Source organism: Otolemur garnettii, unplaced genomic scaffold, assembly GCF_000181295.1.
Source record: "Otolemur garnettii isolate 467f Iridium unplaced genomic scaffold, OtoGar3 scaffold00088, whole genome shotgun sequence".
Lineage (NCBI taxonomy): Eukaryota > Metazoa > Chordata > Mammalia > Primates > Galagidae > Otolemur > Otolemur garnettii.
The window spans coordinates 1,648,766-1,662,568 of record NW_003852483.1 but is presented as its reverse complement, the minus strand read 5'-3'; the positions used below and the strand labels follow the sequence as shown (position 1 = coordinate 1,662,568).

The following is a 13,803-nucleotide window of genomic DNA, read 5'->3' as shown; positions in this document are numbered from 1 at the left end:
AGGGGCCTGAGGCCCACACTCAGGAAGTTCTGGGCTTGAGGGCATTTGTGAGCTGCAGCTGGATCCAACAAGGTGGCTCTGGCCAGTGCCATTAAGAGAGGAGAAGAGGTGTGGAGCCCAGGATCCCTTCCGCCTCCCGGTTGTTGGGGAGACAAGGAGGCTTATTTTTCTGTCCCCCCTCATTTGGACGTGATAAATGCTCAACAACACATGGGATGAGTCAATAATGTATATTTTAATATTAAATACACTTAGGTGGGCTGCTGGCCTGTTCGTAACCTAACATGTTGAAAGCTAACATTTATGTTGCCACAAAAGCGTAGTATCTGTGATTTGTGTTGATTATGTCAAGGTGGGCACAGAAAAGAGGTGTTCGAACGTCTCTCTGGAGCTTGAAAATGTCTGTATGTTTTTACCTGATGCATTCTCAGGCCTTTTGCGTTCTGAAGGCAGAGCACAAGAATTTGGCTTTGATGATTTGGACAGTGTTTTCCAGTATCACAACATTTCTATTTCTAAGTGTTAGTAAAAATCACCCTCCCCAGCCTCAGCTCTGCTTTTTGTTTCTGAATGTGTGTCTCTGTGATCTAAGAAGTCCCCTGTGCTTGGCTACATATGCAAAAGAGGGGACAGCTCAGTAGACTGGGCATGATGCAGGGTGCTGCCTGCAGAGACCGGGCATCTGGACAGGAGGACACCCAGGCAGGCCTTGGGAAGCTGGGGACAGGCCCTGGAGGGTGCTGTCCTGGAGGCCAAGTGTTATCTGCTAATGAAGCCAGGAGGGGGACGGGAGGCTGACTCAGCCCCCACCCCTGGGTTCTGTTCCTCCACGTTGAGGCCACAGGCCTGAGTCCACATGTTTAGATTTTTGTACAAAACAAAACTTCTTTCCCTGCTGAGAAGTCAGGGTCCCAACGCTTTGCAGACTAGTCAAGGGTGGTCATCGGCAAAACCTGTTGCTGGGTGTGATGGTCCCTTGCCCTGCACTTGCTTATTTCTCTGTAACTAACCAACCAGTGAGAAAGATAGATTCTCCCCTTCACTGGGCTCATTCCTCTTTTTTATGAAAATTAATCTAACCCACACATGAAGTTTTCTTTCACTCAAGTTCTGATACTTAATTTTCTTAGCTTCAAGCTGCAAAGGAAATTCCCAGGCACGTCATAACAGGGCCACTTTGCATGGAGGTAGCTATGTGGTTCAAGTGTAAAAAACCTTATCAATTTGCATCTTGCTGATTTTGTTCCCTTAAATGGTATGGATTTGTCAGAAATTGTCCCCAGATGTTGTTTTCCCAGAGAACCACTTACTCCTACCACTGTCAGCTCAGTCCACCATATGTGAGGCACCCTTATGGCCTGGGGCTATGGAGGTGATCCATCTCTGGCTGTTCAGCACTGCTGGAAATGTTCATGGCAGGAAGTGGGAGGGGCTGGGCACACCTGCAGGAGCCATGCTTCAGCAGGTCTCAAGAAAAGCAGACACCTCAGACTCAGGTTGTGAGGCCCTTTGACAGTGAGGACGGGTAGGGTAATAAGAAAGAAGTGTAAAGATATAAGCTGATTCTTCTGGTTCCATGCCAAGCTGGAAAATGCTGAAAATAACACAGATTTAGGGAACAAGTATAATATTGTACAAGCAGAGTCTTATATAGAAGTAAGTGGTTTTTTCCAAAACATCCAAGGCAAAATTGTGTATCTTCATGAATGAGGTTGCGTCTTCTCAGGGAAAGTAGTGGAGAGGGGAGGAAAGTTCCTTATGGTCAATCCTCGTCATTTGTGGATTCCATATGTATGAGTTCACCTGCTCACTAAGATCTATGGCAGTCCCCAAATCCATTCTCACAACATTTCCACAGTCACCTGTGATACACAAAGTGGTGAAAAATTTGAATTGCCCAACACGTACACTGAGCTGGACAGGGCAACACCCTGCCTGCTTGCTTTAGCTGTGGTATTGTAGACAGGTGTCTTTTTTGTCAGCCTATTTAGTGCAGCGGTTTTTGCATGTCTGTGCTTTTGGTTTGTGATTTTGCCATTCATAATGGCCCCAAGCATAACACTGAAGTGCTGCCTGGTGTCACTAAGCACAAGAAGGTGCTGTTGTGCTTTACAGAGAAAATCCTAAATGCACGTGTTAGAGCAGCTTTGTTCAGGTGTGAGTTATACCCTTACTGACTGTGAGTTCAATGTTAACAAACCAACAATATCTATGAAATAAGTTGCTTTAAATAGAAACACATATAAAATAAAGGTATACATTGATTGGTTGACAAAAATCTTTTGGCCAGCAGGTCGTAGGAACCTAACCCCATATTTCCCTGGGAGCAATGGTTCAGAGCTTGTGAATTCAGTGTTCATGGTGTAAAGCCTAACTACCATGAATAATGAGAACGGACTATATTTTGTTTCATGTAAAAGGTGGTGGAAAGAGGTTAGAGCCAAGAATGGTGATAATGACAAATGGGGAGAAGAGAAAGAGAGAGAAATAACACTGTGAAGGTTTATGAGTTATTGTATGTTCAGGACAGTACATTAACCTGAAATTTGGCATCTGCCTTTGATTCAGGTTCCCATCATCTGTAAGAGCCAGGCTCAGATACTGTGGCCCTTGCAGGATTGGGGAGCTAGTTTGCTAACTGTCTTCTACAGGTAGATATGGAGATGAAGGACAACAGGTTGAGGTAAGCAGCTTCTAAGAACACACACCAGGCACACTTAGCCCATCCCCTTTCTTCCTGACCTCCATCCCACCTTTCCTCACCTGCTCAGAATGTTTTATTCTGACTCGGTCAAAGCTTAGCCTCCAGAACCTTACTTGCTCACTCCCACCTTTGGTGGCCTTGTTTGTCAACAATTTATTCAAATGTTTATATTTTTTCTCTTACCCAACTCTATTGCACATGCTATATTATATACTGCTATATAACAGATTACCCCAAACTTAGTGCCTTAAACCAATAATAATCATTTGTTATCTCTTATAATTTCTGCAGTTTGGGCATTTGAGCCAGCTAGGCTGGCTCAGGCTCTCCATGAGGTTGCAGTCAGGTGTCAGCCAGGCTACAGTCTCATCTGAAGGCTTGAAAGAGGTTGGAGAATCCTCTAGCCAGCTGGGCTGGCTTAGGCTCTCCATAATGTTGTAGTCAGCTGTCAGCCAGACTACAGTCTCATCTGAAGGCTTACAGAGCCTTCTCGTATACCTGGGCAGTTATTGTTGGCTATTGACTGGAGGCCTCAGCTCCTTACTACATGAGCTTCCCTATAGAGCTGCTTGAGCATCCTTACAACATGGCATCTGGCTTCCCCAGTGTAAGTAATCTAAAACCCATGGGAAAGCTGTAAGGAATTCTGTAGGCTAGCCCTAGACATCCCACATCATCACCCTGCAGTCAGCCAATCAGTGTGCTGGGGTGTGAATAGCAAGAGGTGAGGGGTGTTGGGCACCATCTTGGAATCTGCCTGCCATGTGTATGTTTTAGTTTTCCAACAAGGGCTGCAGTCCCTTCCTAGGGTCACCTCTATTCTAGACAGTAGGGAACAAACTGGTAAAATGTATTTACCCAATGGAGTTATTTTAGTGGTATGGAGGAACACAGGCAAATTAAAAAATAGAAAGTGATAAAGCCCTGGCAGGTCAGGGACCTGGGTGGGCAGGGGCCAGTGGGCATGCAGGGCTCAGAGCCTCTTCATCATGTTGACAGTCACACTGGCTGTGCCTCTGCAGGGGTGACACCTTCTTCCACCAGAGTCGTGGGCTCTGCATGGATGTTTCAGCTGCTTGCCCAGGTGTGAGCATCTATATCTAACTTTCTACTCAGGCTGCCCCTAGGAACAAGTTTTTTCATTAGCTCACATATTCTCTGAAACATTGTGCACTTGATGGTAACCAGGGAGCTGTTGCTCTTAACCTATAAAGTTGCTGTTGATGAGCTAGAACTACGCAAGTGATATTGCCCAAGCTAACTGCATTTTGAATGGCAAGGGTTGTACAATCAGCCTTAATCCTATAAATGGGGAAATGGACTACAAGAGTGTAGTTGAAACATGCCAGTAAGTGCGAAATGATACAGTACCCCTTACGCGGGACCCGTGCAGCACAAGAGGCTGCTAGCTGACTACGACAGCCCCAGGCTCCTCGGGGATGGAGCAGAACCAAAACCTGTAGGAGACATTGGTTCCTTTCTAGAACATTTAAGCCTCATAGTGTACCACGTGCACCCTGATTGGCACAAGTAGGCAAGGAAGCATTTTTGTCTTTGGTTCAGTCCAAGCCTCCATTGACTCCCTGCCATCCTCATGAGGGTGTGGGTGTGTCTGCCTGGCTCCCTCCCTCATGCTCACACATACTTCCTCCTGCCATGCCTTTCTTCTCTGCATCCTTCCATCACTTGATCTTTCTCCACTCTATTTAGAGCTCCCACCCATGAAGTTTCATTTGCCAGGGGCTCCCCTGCACACTGTCCACTTATGCCTGCGATTAGTTGCAGTGGTTGTGGTATTGTTGTCATCCCCTCTCACAGATGAGGAGCTGGGGTGCCATCGTGCCCAAGTCATACAGGAGCTGGGATGGGTGGCCAACCTTCCTGACACAGCCTCTGGCTCTGTTGCCTTGTGGGCCAGTGGACGCTACCTCCGTGGGGTTCCATTCCTTCCTGACCCTTCCCATCCCTTGCTCATCAGCAACGATGTCAGCAAATTAGGTAAGGGAATATATTTTCAACTGATTTATTGGTGAACACCTCGAGCAGTACAAAGCACACATCAACTTTGTGTCAGGCCATAAGAACTAACAGAGTAGAGTCAGGTTGCCTGCAGGGGACCCGTGGCAGTGTTTGGACATAGTTCTCAGTTGTCACAACTGGAGAGTGGGATACTTTTGGTATCTAGTGAGTGAAGCCAGGGATACTGCTAAACAGCCTGTAGTGGAAAGACAGTCCCACCCCACCCTACCCCACATACACATGCAGCAGAGAAAGATTCAGCCCAAATGTTAAGAGTGTCAAGGTTGAGTAACCCTGAGCTAATGCAGTGAACAGTGCCAGATGGCAATAGGGGTGGAAATATCCAAGGGAGGGGAGCTGAGTAAACCCAGATGTCTGAATATGTAAATCGAGGGTGGGGTACAGGTTTCAACCACATGTGAAAAAAGATTTTCATTCTCTCAAAGCCCTGCAGGGATACTGGACAGCTGAGGCTACCCAGGGCTACATTTGGGGACCACTGGGCACCAACCATGGAGTTGGCAGTGGCATCACCAAGGCCTTGGGCAACATGAAATTGTGTGGGCTGAGTGTCCAGGACTGTGAGAGCCCTTGAATGATGTCAGTCATGGAAGAATGCCCTGGCTAGGAAGGGGTGCTGAGAGCAAGCTCTTGCAGGTGGTTTGGGGGAGCAGAACTGGTGGTTTGGGGGAGCAGAACTGGCTGTGTTTTGTGTGTCCTGTGGCAAGATAATGGCTTAGTGTGGGAGAAGGACAAGCAGGGGTCAGATAAAAAAGCATTTTCTGGCTTGGCGCCTGTGACTCAGGTGGCTGAGGCGCCAGCCACATACACCTGGGGTGGCGGGTTCAGGTTCAGCCAGGGCCTGTCAAACAACAATGATGGCTGCAACCGGAAAAAAAAAAAAAAATGGTCGGGCGTTGTAGCGGACGCCTGTGGTCCCAGCTACTTGGGAGGCTGAGGCAGGAGACTCGCTTGAGCCCAGGAGTTGGAGGTTGCTGTGAGCTGTGATGCTACAGCACTTTACCCAGGGGGACAGCTTGAGGCTCTGTCTCAAGAAAAAAAAAAAAGAAAGCATTTTCTACCACATGCCGAAGTGGGTGCCCTTTCCTACAGAAGCTGTGAGCTCATGCAGAGCCAAGCTCCATCTGAGGCAGCCACAGTGCTGGGGCATCCAGAAGGCTAGACAAGATGGGGTTCAGGAGGCTCTGGCTCTAAACTGTGGGCCTCCACCTGAACGCACAGCCACATTAGCATTTATATTACAAAAACTGTAATAGTTGACCCTTAAACATCACGTGTTTATACTGTGCAGGTGGATTTTTTTCCAATATACATATTGGAAAAGTTTTTTAGAGATGTCTGACAACTTAGAAAAGCTCAGATACAGAGTAGCCAAGAAATATTTAAAAAGTTAAGAAAAAGGTATGTCATGAATGTATACAATATATGCAGACACTAGTCCATTTATCATTTACTACCATAAAATACACACAAATCTATTATGAAAAGTTAAAATCTTATCAAAACGTATGCATACAAACTCCTACAGAGCGCACACGGCCCCGTTACAGTCGAGAGAGTTGTAAACAAATGTAGAGACGCAGCATTAAACCACAACTGTGTAAAGTTAACCGTGGGGTGTGCTGCGCTGCTATAGTCACCCCCCAGCCACCTCCTGTTGCTATTGTGAGCTCAAGTGCTGCCGGCCTCCACTTAACACAGCAAGTGACACCAGTCATCTTCATGCCAGCAGTTCCTCTCCAGTAAATTGAGTGTCGCAGTACAAAGTGATTCTCTTGTGGTTCTTAAGTATTTTTTATCATTGCTTTAGTGCAATATCGTAAACCTTGAATAACACCAGGGGACCCATAGGAAGTGCCACTAGTGATGCTGGAGGTGTCCCCAAGAAGCAGAGGAAAGTTGTACATTACAGGAAAACCCGGAATTGCTTGATCTGTACCGTGGATTCAGGTCTGCAACAGTAGTTGCGAACATTTCAGACAGACGATTCATCCTACAAACAGGTTTCATAAACTTATGGCATCAAGAAATATGGTCCAGTACTGTAAATATATCTCTTCTTTGTTATGATTTTCTTAATAACATTTTTTTCTCTAGCTTACTTTCTTGTAAGAATCCAGTGTATAACATGTAACATATATAATATGTATCATCAGGAAAGCTTCTTGCCAACAGTATACTGTTGGTAGTTAACTCTCCAAGGAGTCAAAAAGTTATGCGTGGATTTTTGATAGTGCACGGGGTCAGCGTCCCAATCCTTGTGCTGGTCACTGGTCAAGTGTACATTCAGTATAGAAACTCTAAAGAGGAAAAAGCAGTATGTTTCCACTGAGCAGGATTTTGTGAGCATTGATAAACCCTGAAGCATGAGCCGGAGGGTAAAACTTTCCAGATCGTTGGAGCTTACATTTGGGGCAAGGGCTGGCTTGTGATGATGCCATACGGTAAGAGGTACTTTGGTGAGGTTAAATATGAGTGGGGGGCAACTGGGCTGAGGAGAGGCAGCCAGCCAAGAATGGATTGTCAGGATACAACTCTCTGAGGATGACATTGAGCTGAGACCACTGGCCTGAGAAGGATGAAACGAACCAGGGGAAAGTGCAACGGGAGGGACAGGAAAGAAAGGCCCTGATCTGTGAGAAGAAGGGCAGGGTGGTGGGACATGGTGAGCAAGGGGAGGCTGGAGGGGCTCAGGATGAGGCAAGGAGGTCTGGGATGTGACATGGAGGGAGAGACACCTTGTGAGCGTCACTCTGCCTGCAGGGTGGAGGGTGCAAGGGCAGGGCAAGATAAGCCTTCCTCCACCTGGGAGATATTGGTGGCTTCCAACATCTGGGGCAGCTGCAGGACAGAGGGAGATGTGACAGGTATCCTGGGAATGTGTTTTAGAGGAACACTGCTGAGAGCATCCTGGAGACCAGCTTGTCCCTACTCCTAAGTTCCCCAGCCCCATGGCAGAGTCAGAGCTCCTGCAGGGACTCCCTGCTTCTTAGGGGAAGGGAACTGCTCCAGCCCGTAACTAACTGATGCTTCTGGAACAAAGCATGTTTTTCTGGCTCAGTGGAGTAGCTATGAGGGATGAGTGAAGGAAAAACTCTTAAAAGTTTCTAGGGTCTCATCCTGAGCACCTGGTGGTAGTTGGTGTCATTTCCTCAATTAGGAGAGATCGAGGGAGGACTGTGTGTGCTGGGGGTCGGGGGAAGAGTTGTGAGGGGTCAAAAGCTCCATTTGGGGCACATGGAGGTCACACCGCCTGTTGCACACCCAAGGTCTTTGGTCCCCAGATCCAAGGTAAGCACCTATATAGGTCAGGAGCTCAGTAGAGAGAAATGTGTGTCTGTTCACCAATGACAGGGTCCCGTGTTCTAGGTATGGGGATGTGGGAGTGAACAAAGCTAGACTCCTCTCACCCCTAGAGTTGGCCCTCTGTGGAGGGAGTGAAACAATCCTCAAGTTCAACAGTAAGTCATGATATGTTAAAAGGTGGTATATGGAGATGTGCTGGGGAGAAAAGTTAACCAGGGAAGGAAGGTGTGCAGCCCAAGGTTTATAAAACAGAATTTCACATCAAAAATATTACTTCTACTAGATGCACATTTAACCTGTGTTATAAAAAGCATCCCTCCCAAAGGAACAAGGGATTTGCAGTAGTTTGAGGAGTGCACCTGGCACCTGAAGATTCGCTGTGCTGCAAACCTTCCGTGCAGGTGTGCACCGAGGTACAGCCCAGCAGCTGAGGGGCACAGGTGGAGTCAGGGAGGACATGGGGCCTGGTTCTGGGGACCAAAGACCTTTTTCATTTCTCAACTTTGTGCTATTGAATAAAGTGGTTTCACACATGGGGAGAAATAAAGTGGGAATGTTGAATTAACAAAGGCTGGAGCAAGTTCTCAACCCTGTGGAGGAGAAAATTACCCAGTGAGTATGAAGGGGAATTTGAGCTGTGAACTTGCACTGTGGCCAGGGCGTGCAGGAGCACGTGCAGAGGGCCTGTCTGGGTTGGGGTGAGGGGCTACGGAGACACCACAGCTTGGCCAAGATGAAGGCTAAGTGGAAAGGTAAAGCTTCCTGGTTTTGCCAGACTGTTGTCTGAAAAGCAGAGCTGGAAACAGCTGTCTGGGCCACCATGAATGGTGACTGGAATGGAGATGACCATCTCCTGTCAAGGTGGCCCAGGGAAGAGGGAATTAAAGACTAACGCAGAGCCCCAGGTGGGCACTGGGAGGTGCCAGCCCTGAGAAGCCATGTGTGGGGACACCACAGACACTGTTTATTCTCCCAGTTAGACAGCCTGAGAGTGTTCTGTAAGTTGTCCCTGCAGCAGGCCAGCCCTCCTGTCCAAACCACGATGCACCCAGGTCAGCTCCGCAAAGGAAGTCACAGGTCAGAAAAGGGCTAATTGGTGACAGTGATGCTGACACAATGCAGGCCTTGGGAACAAGTCTGCAGTGTGCCTGCAGAGCGTGGCGTATGCAGGGGGTGGCTGCAGGCCACTGGGCCCATCACAGCCCATCTCTTCTCCATCTGACTCACCCCAGTCCCAGAACCAATGTAAATATTAGTGACAAACCAATGAATTTTAATAATTAAATTGTTAACATTTTATTTAAATATTGTTTCTAAAAACACTGCCATCTGAATTGGAGGTTATAGTGCAGACAGCTACTTTGCAGCCACACAGGAGGGACCTGGGGACCCACAGAGGGAGCCGTGCATCAGGCCAGGTGCACAGCAGGAGTGGTGTGTGAGGTGGCCTGCAGGGAGGGCCGGCATGGCCCCCCAAGCAGAGAGCATGTTGGCACCTTAGTAGGGGAGGAGGGCTAGGGCGAGGGTATGAGGGACAGCAGGGGAAGGGGACACCCTCAGGTCCCCAGGATGTGCATGCATGTGGGAGCTTGAGGAGTGCTGAGCTGGAGGTGAGGAGGTTAGAAAGAAGAGAACCAAGGCCAGTGGAGTGTGCCAAAGGGAGGTCTTCCCTCTGAGAGGGGAAGATGGAGGTGGGGCGCCTGAGTGTGGGGAAAGCCAACTAGGAGGGGGCATCTGAGTATGGCAGGCAGCTGAATATGGGGGGGACACCTGAGCATGGAAGGATCTAAGTATGGGGAGACATGAGTCTGGGGGGACCTCCGTATGGGGCACTTGTCTAGGGGGCCTTGAACATGGGACACCTGAGTATGGGGGGCCCAACTTCAGCAAAGCAGGAGAAAGAGGAGAAAGAGAATCAGGAGAGAAATATTCCTTCCAAAAGTCACTCTCAACTCCCTGGTTTTACAAAGCTGTTAATAGCATTCTTGTTAATAGCATTCTTAGATTCAAGAGCAAAGATTCATGGGGCACTTGTCTAGGGGGCCTTGAACATGGGACACCTGAGTATGGGGGGCCCAACTTCAGCAAAGCAGGAGAAAGAGGAGAAAGAGAATCAGGAGAGAAATATTCCTTCCAAAAGTCACTCTCAACTCCCTGGTTTTACAAAGCTGTTAATAGCATTCTTGTTAATAGCATTCTTAGATTCAAGAGCAAATATGATCTGTGTTTAAAAAAAAACAACACTCTACTGAGAGATGAAGTTTTTGAAAATTGTTGGATAAAGAGAAATTACTCACTGATAGTTAAATGTTGCAAGAAGAATTCTCAGAATCACATGGGGAGTACTTTGTGCCTCAGGGTACAATCTTAAATCAAGTGATTAAGCCTCTCAGGTAAGTAATATTTCTGTTTAAGGTGATGGATATCTCAATTGCCCTGATTCGATCATTATAATGAATGTATCAAAATATTATGTGTACCCTGAAAACATGTATATGTATGTATGTATCAATAAAAAAGTAAAGGTAAAAAAAATGAAAAAAAAGGAAGAAGAAAATGATTTTATACCATCAAATTAAAACTCATGCATTATTTGGGGCTCAGCTAGGGTATGCCGATTTGAGGATATTGCCTAGAGAAAATACTGTTACCTATATTGGCTGGCAGTCTTATGCTTTGCAGCCCCTTGTGTACAATTCATATTAAGAAGAGGATGTTTAACATAATGGTGGCACATGTGTGTGTTGGTGTGTGCGTTTGGGTGGGTATGTGTGTGATGTGTGGTATGGGGGCTTCAGGAGATGATGAAGGGGGGTGCACTTTTCTATCAAGATGAGTGGATGGAGTCATCTAGATAATTATCCATTGATAACAAATCCCTTTAAAACGTTCACCTCTTTGGATACTGTTGGGACCGGCAGTACGTATCCTCATTTACAGTCATGACAGAGGAAATACTCTCCAGGTTGGAAATTCATTGACTCCCTTTATTTTCTCTCCTGAAATGTGTGTTAGTGTAATTCAAGAAGTGTCTCTTCTGTGTCAGACGTCCTTGCTGGCTGTGGAACCTGCACTCCCCCGTACTAGCCGGCAGATGGGAAATAGTGTCCGCCCAGGAAGTGATCTGGAGGGGGCAGAGAGAGGACAGAGTGCCCACCCCGGGCCCAGGCCAGGGGACTCTGGGAGGATGTTTCTCTCGGTGTCTCAGGCAGCAGCTGTGTCTTATCACCCCAGGCTGAAAATGGGGAGGCATGTGGTGACCACAAGTCACAGTTTTGCATGGCCTGCAGATGTGTCTCTCACTTCAACTTTGGGGTTCAACTGCAGTGTCTGACTATACGAAGTGGTCACATGTAGCTAAGGTAGAAAAGTCTGGTAACAGCTTCCCTAGTAATACAACGGTGATGAGGAGCGAGATTTCTTTTCTCCAGGAGGAGCAGTTGATTCCAGCTCAGACTGGTTCTGCCTCTTTTGTGTCACTGTGACCATCAGGGCAAGCTTGACAGTCCTCTTTTGCAATAGTGGTACTTCTGTTTATCTCTCTTTGGGGTCTGTTTCTTCTTAGAATTCTTTATCAAAGAAAAGAATTAAATTGGTCACTTTCATCAAATGCTGTTTGTAGATTAAACAGAGGCCACCTGTGGTGTTTGGAAACTATAATAATATAATACAAATTAATACAAATATAATACAAAGGCAACCATGTGCGGGGAAATCCATAAAAGGAGCAGCTTCTGTGCTGGAAGGATCTGCCTCCAGTTTGCAAGTGTTCAGGTGGTTTTAGCCAACATTCCCTGCTGCTCGGTCCCTCACTGCAGTTTTCTCTTTGTCTTGCTCCAGGTGGACAACTGCTCAGGTGTGTGCCCTCTCACCCTGAAGCATGGCCAGTGGCACAGCCGACAGCGCCAACCACCTGCCCTTCTTTTTTGGCAACATCACCCGGGAGGAGGCAGAAGACTACCTGGTCCAGGGGGGCATGAGCGATGGGCTCTACCTGCTGCGCCAGAGCCGCAACTACCTGGGCGGCTTCGCCCTATCTGTGGCCCACGGGAGGAAGGCACACCACTACACCATCGAGCGGGAGCTGAACGGCACCTATGCCATTGCCGGTGGCAGGACCCATGCCAGTCCAGCTGACCTCTGCCACTACCACTCCCAGGAGTCCGACGGCCTTGTCTGCCTCCTCAAGAAGCCCTTCAACCGGCCCCCCGGCGTGCAGCCCAAGACCGGGCCCTTTGAGGACCTGAAGGAAAACCTCATCAGGGAATACGTGAAGCAGACCTGGAACCTGCAGGTGAGCGTCCGTGACTGGGCCTGCCCCCTGGGCTCTGTGATCCACACAACTGCCCAGTCGCTGGAAGCACTCTATGTCCAAATAAGCACAGACCAGTGATCTTTACGCATCAGCTTTGCCAAATGCCTTGCTTTAAAAGGACAGTCTTTCCCCTTTCACTATCACAATGGAGAGAGTGGGCCCGGTCATGTCAGCAGTTTGGGTTTCTCCACTGCAGGGAACCACTCCGTGCGTGGTGGGCCCTTTCAGGGAGGCCCTGGTTTTTATTTACCTAACAGTCACACTATACACACTGATAGGCACTTGATTTTACTTGTAGTACAACACCAGGTGGCACATGATAGGCTATCTGGTGTTGCACTATACACCATAATTATTGAACTAGTACCTATTGTTGGATACTTCTGATGTTCAGAGATAATGCTGGTCATGTTGCTTTTGGCCCATCTTATGTGCGGCTTGTCTGCAACATCTATACAATAAACTTTGAAAGGGTTGGGTTTGCCGCAGCAAAGCTTGGGTAACTTGGATATATTGACAAGGTGCCATCCAGAAAGTTTGCAGGGGTTATGATGCTTTATATTCCTGCCATGTTCTTAGCAGCCCTGGGTGCGGGGAGCTGCACATTTGATTGATTCATGCTCTTGGACTTGGTGTTCAGCTGTATTGTGTTTCCTAGACACGTGCTGTATGCATTTTGCTATGTTACTCGATGCATAAGATTTATGATAGTATTGACTTTTTGAGGATTATATGCTCCTTTTATTACTTTAATATGTTCTGTATTAAATTAAGTTCATCCTTGTAGACAGATACTGCAATGCTGTGTGCCTGGTATTTTTCATGAGCGTGTACTGGAGATGTCTTAGACCATCCTTTTATCCTTTAAATCAGATCTATTGAGTTATAATTTGCACACGGTCAGTTCATCCTTTTCAGGCATACAGTTCTATGGTTTTTGACAAAAGCATGGCATCTCGGAACACCCTCCCCACCCACTACGGCACAGACAGAGGGGAGCTCCATCGCCCTATCTAGCATCCTTGCTTGAGCCTTCCCCTGCCCTGGGAGGCACTCACCTGCTTTCTGTCTCTGCAGTTTTGCCTTTTCAGAGTGTCACACAAGAGCAGCTCCACAGCGCCGAGCCTTTTTTTTTTTTTTTTTTTTTGGACTATTTATAATTATGGCTGTCTTTCTCCATCTTAAGTATCATAATGATCCTGCTTTCTGTCTCTGCAGTTTTGCCTTTTCAGAGTGTCACACAAGAGCAGCTCCACAGCGCCGAGCCTTTTTTTTTTTTTTATAAGCAGGACTATTTATAATTATGGCTGTCTTTCTCCATCTTAAGTATCATAATGATACTTATTTCTGTCCATAAGCAAGGATAATTGAGCAGGTCTTTGCCTCTCTCTTGAAGAAGTTTTGCCTTTACTGACTTAGAGCAGAGGGGATTGAGAAC

General features: G+C 47.3%; 1 protein-coding gene across 4 annotated transcripts in view; it reads left to right on the top strand.

Annotated features, from left to right (window-relative positions):
• Window positions 1-13,803, top strand: part of SYK (spleen associated tyrosine kinase) — an 86,083-nt gene that overhangs the window by 30,221 nt on the left and 42,059 nt on the right. For all 4 annotated transcript variants that reach the window (XM_023516265.1, XM_012808385.2, XM_023516264.1 and 1 more), the window contains one exon: window positions 11,891-12,344. In XM_023516265.1, the coding sequence (XP_023372033.1) occupies window positions 11,931-12,344 (414 nt within the window). In that variant the 5' untranslated portion in view covers window positions 11,891-11,930. The remainder of the gene's footprint in view (window positions 1-11,890; window positions 12,345-13,803) is intronic.